The following is a 1,688-nucleotide window of genomic DNA, read 5'->3' on the forward strand; positions in this document are numbered from 1 at the left end:
GTTTGATCATAGTTTATTTTTACTGGAGAAGTATATAACAAATTGATGAACAGTGTTATTCTTTAATACAGATGATGTATAATACATTAAACAGTCTAATTACTTTTGGTACTGCAGCCTGAAAGTTGAAGCTTTTAACAGGACAAGAATTTCTACTCATAGTTGATACAACCATCACAGTGACATCTGCTCTCGGAGAATCTTTACCAAAATGTACAATAACAGTTAGGCCATTTTTCTCTTGAAGAGTTAGTGACGGTGTTTCTCCTGAAATAGATTAGATAATAAAAAAGTAGAAATTAAATACTAGTCTGCAATAAGTAATAGTTTTGCCAGACTAACATGTTAGCATATATTTTTCAAACTAGCTAGCTACTTCTATAATAGCAACAGCTATAAATTTTTCTAATATGATTAATAATAAATATAACATTATTTTTAGCACAAAAAAGCTCAACATTATTCAACAAAATTTTTAAACATTTGCTTTATTAATAGAGAACTAATTTTTAACAATTTAAATCTTAGAAAATAAAAGACAAGCATAGTTGGAGATTATTCTATATTAAGTCTTTTACGGGCCATAGGCAAAAATATCTTTAACAGTGATAGCACACAAGTGATAAAACAATGCATTTTAATCTCTATAAGTAAGACCACCATATTTAACTAACTGTATTTTTGTATCTAAGTGGGTAGTCTGGTCCGAGCAGAAGTTAATATTAAATACACAGGAATATACAGCTAAAAGTTTCTTATGTAGAAAAATTATAAAGTTTGGGGAGAAAACGTGTGGCTGATAAATGACTAAAAATATTTTTCACAATATGAAACAAAATGGGTTGTGAACCAGTGATCAAAATTGTAATTAATATATTAATACAAGTAACTCTCTCCATACTTCTGCTGAGACACTTAAAATATGTATCCTTCATGTCTTGAAATTAGCAGGATCAATTGAATTAACATGAAAAGTTATTATCGAACACAGTGTTGTCTTATGAGACCATAAGAATGTAATTGTTTAATCTGGTTTAATGGAAACAAAAACGTATTGTACTTTAAAACACACACTGTTAGTTTATGAAAACTTAGTCTACTCTGCTCTTGAAATTAGCAGGATCAATTGAATTAACATGAAAAGTTATTATCGAACACAGTGTTGTCTTATGAGACCATAAGAATGTAATTGTTTAATCTGGTTTAATGGAAACAAAAACGTATTGTACTTTAAAACACACACTGTTAGTTTATGAAAACTTAGTCTACTCTGCTCTTATACCACTACTTCATCATTCAATGTTAACTTCACAACAACCTTAAAATGCTTTAAACAAATCTAAGATAACGAACTGATTGTTTAATCCACTTCACAGTTGCATCATTCTTTTATGTACTGATATATGAAACTTGTTAAAGTAAAAACAAAGAATTATTTGTTTAGAAACTGAGGTCACTGTAGCTACTTTGTTTATACAGTAAACTATCTCATTAGACTGAAACATTAATTAATATCTTAGAATGATGTATAACAACAATAACCTCTAACAATACTTTATCTTCTATAAACATCATCAATACCTGGTTTTATTAACTTATATCTTGCAGTAATGTACAAGAACAATAAAATTATACCTCTAACAATACTTTATATTCTATAAACATCATCAATATCTGGTTTTATTAAC

The 1,688-nt window shown here is 28.1% G+C and overlaps 1 protein-coding gene across 1 annotated transcript in view; it reads right to left on the minus strand.

Moving 5' to 3' along the window:
* LOC106476528 (ADP-ribosylation factor-binding protein GGA1-like) overlaps positions 1-1,688 on the minus strand; it is a 15,674-nt gene that overhangs the window by 1,430 nt on the left and 12,556 nt on the right. The window contains exon 9 of the mRNA XM_022380364.1: positions 104-267. Within this exon, the coding sequence (XP_022236072.1) occupies positions 104-267 (164 nt within the window). The remainder of the gene's footprint in view (positions 1-103; positions 268-1,688) is intronic.

Source organism: Limulus polyphemus, unplaced genomic scaffold (assembly GCF_000517525.1).
Source record: "Limulus polyphemus unplaced genomic scaffold, Limulus_polyphemus-2.1.2 Scaffold10794, whole genome shotgun sequence".
In the NCBI taxonomy this organism is placed as follows: domain Eukaryota; kingdom Metazoa; phylum Arthropoda; class Merostomata; order Xiphosura; family Limulidae; genus Limulus; species Limulus polyphemus.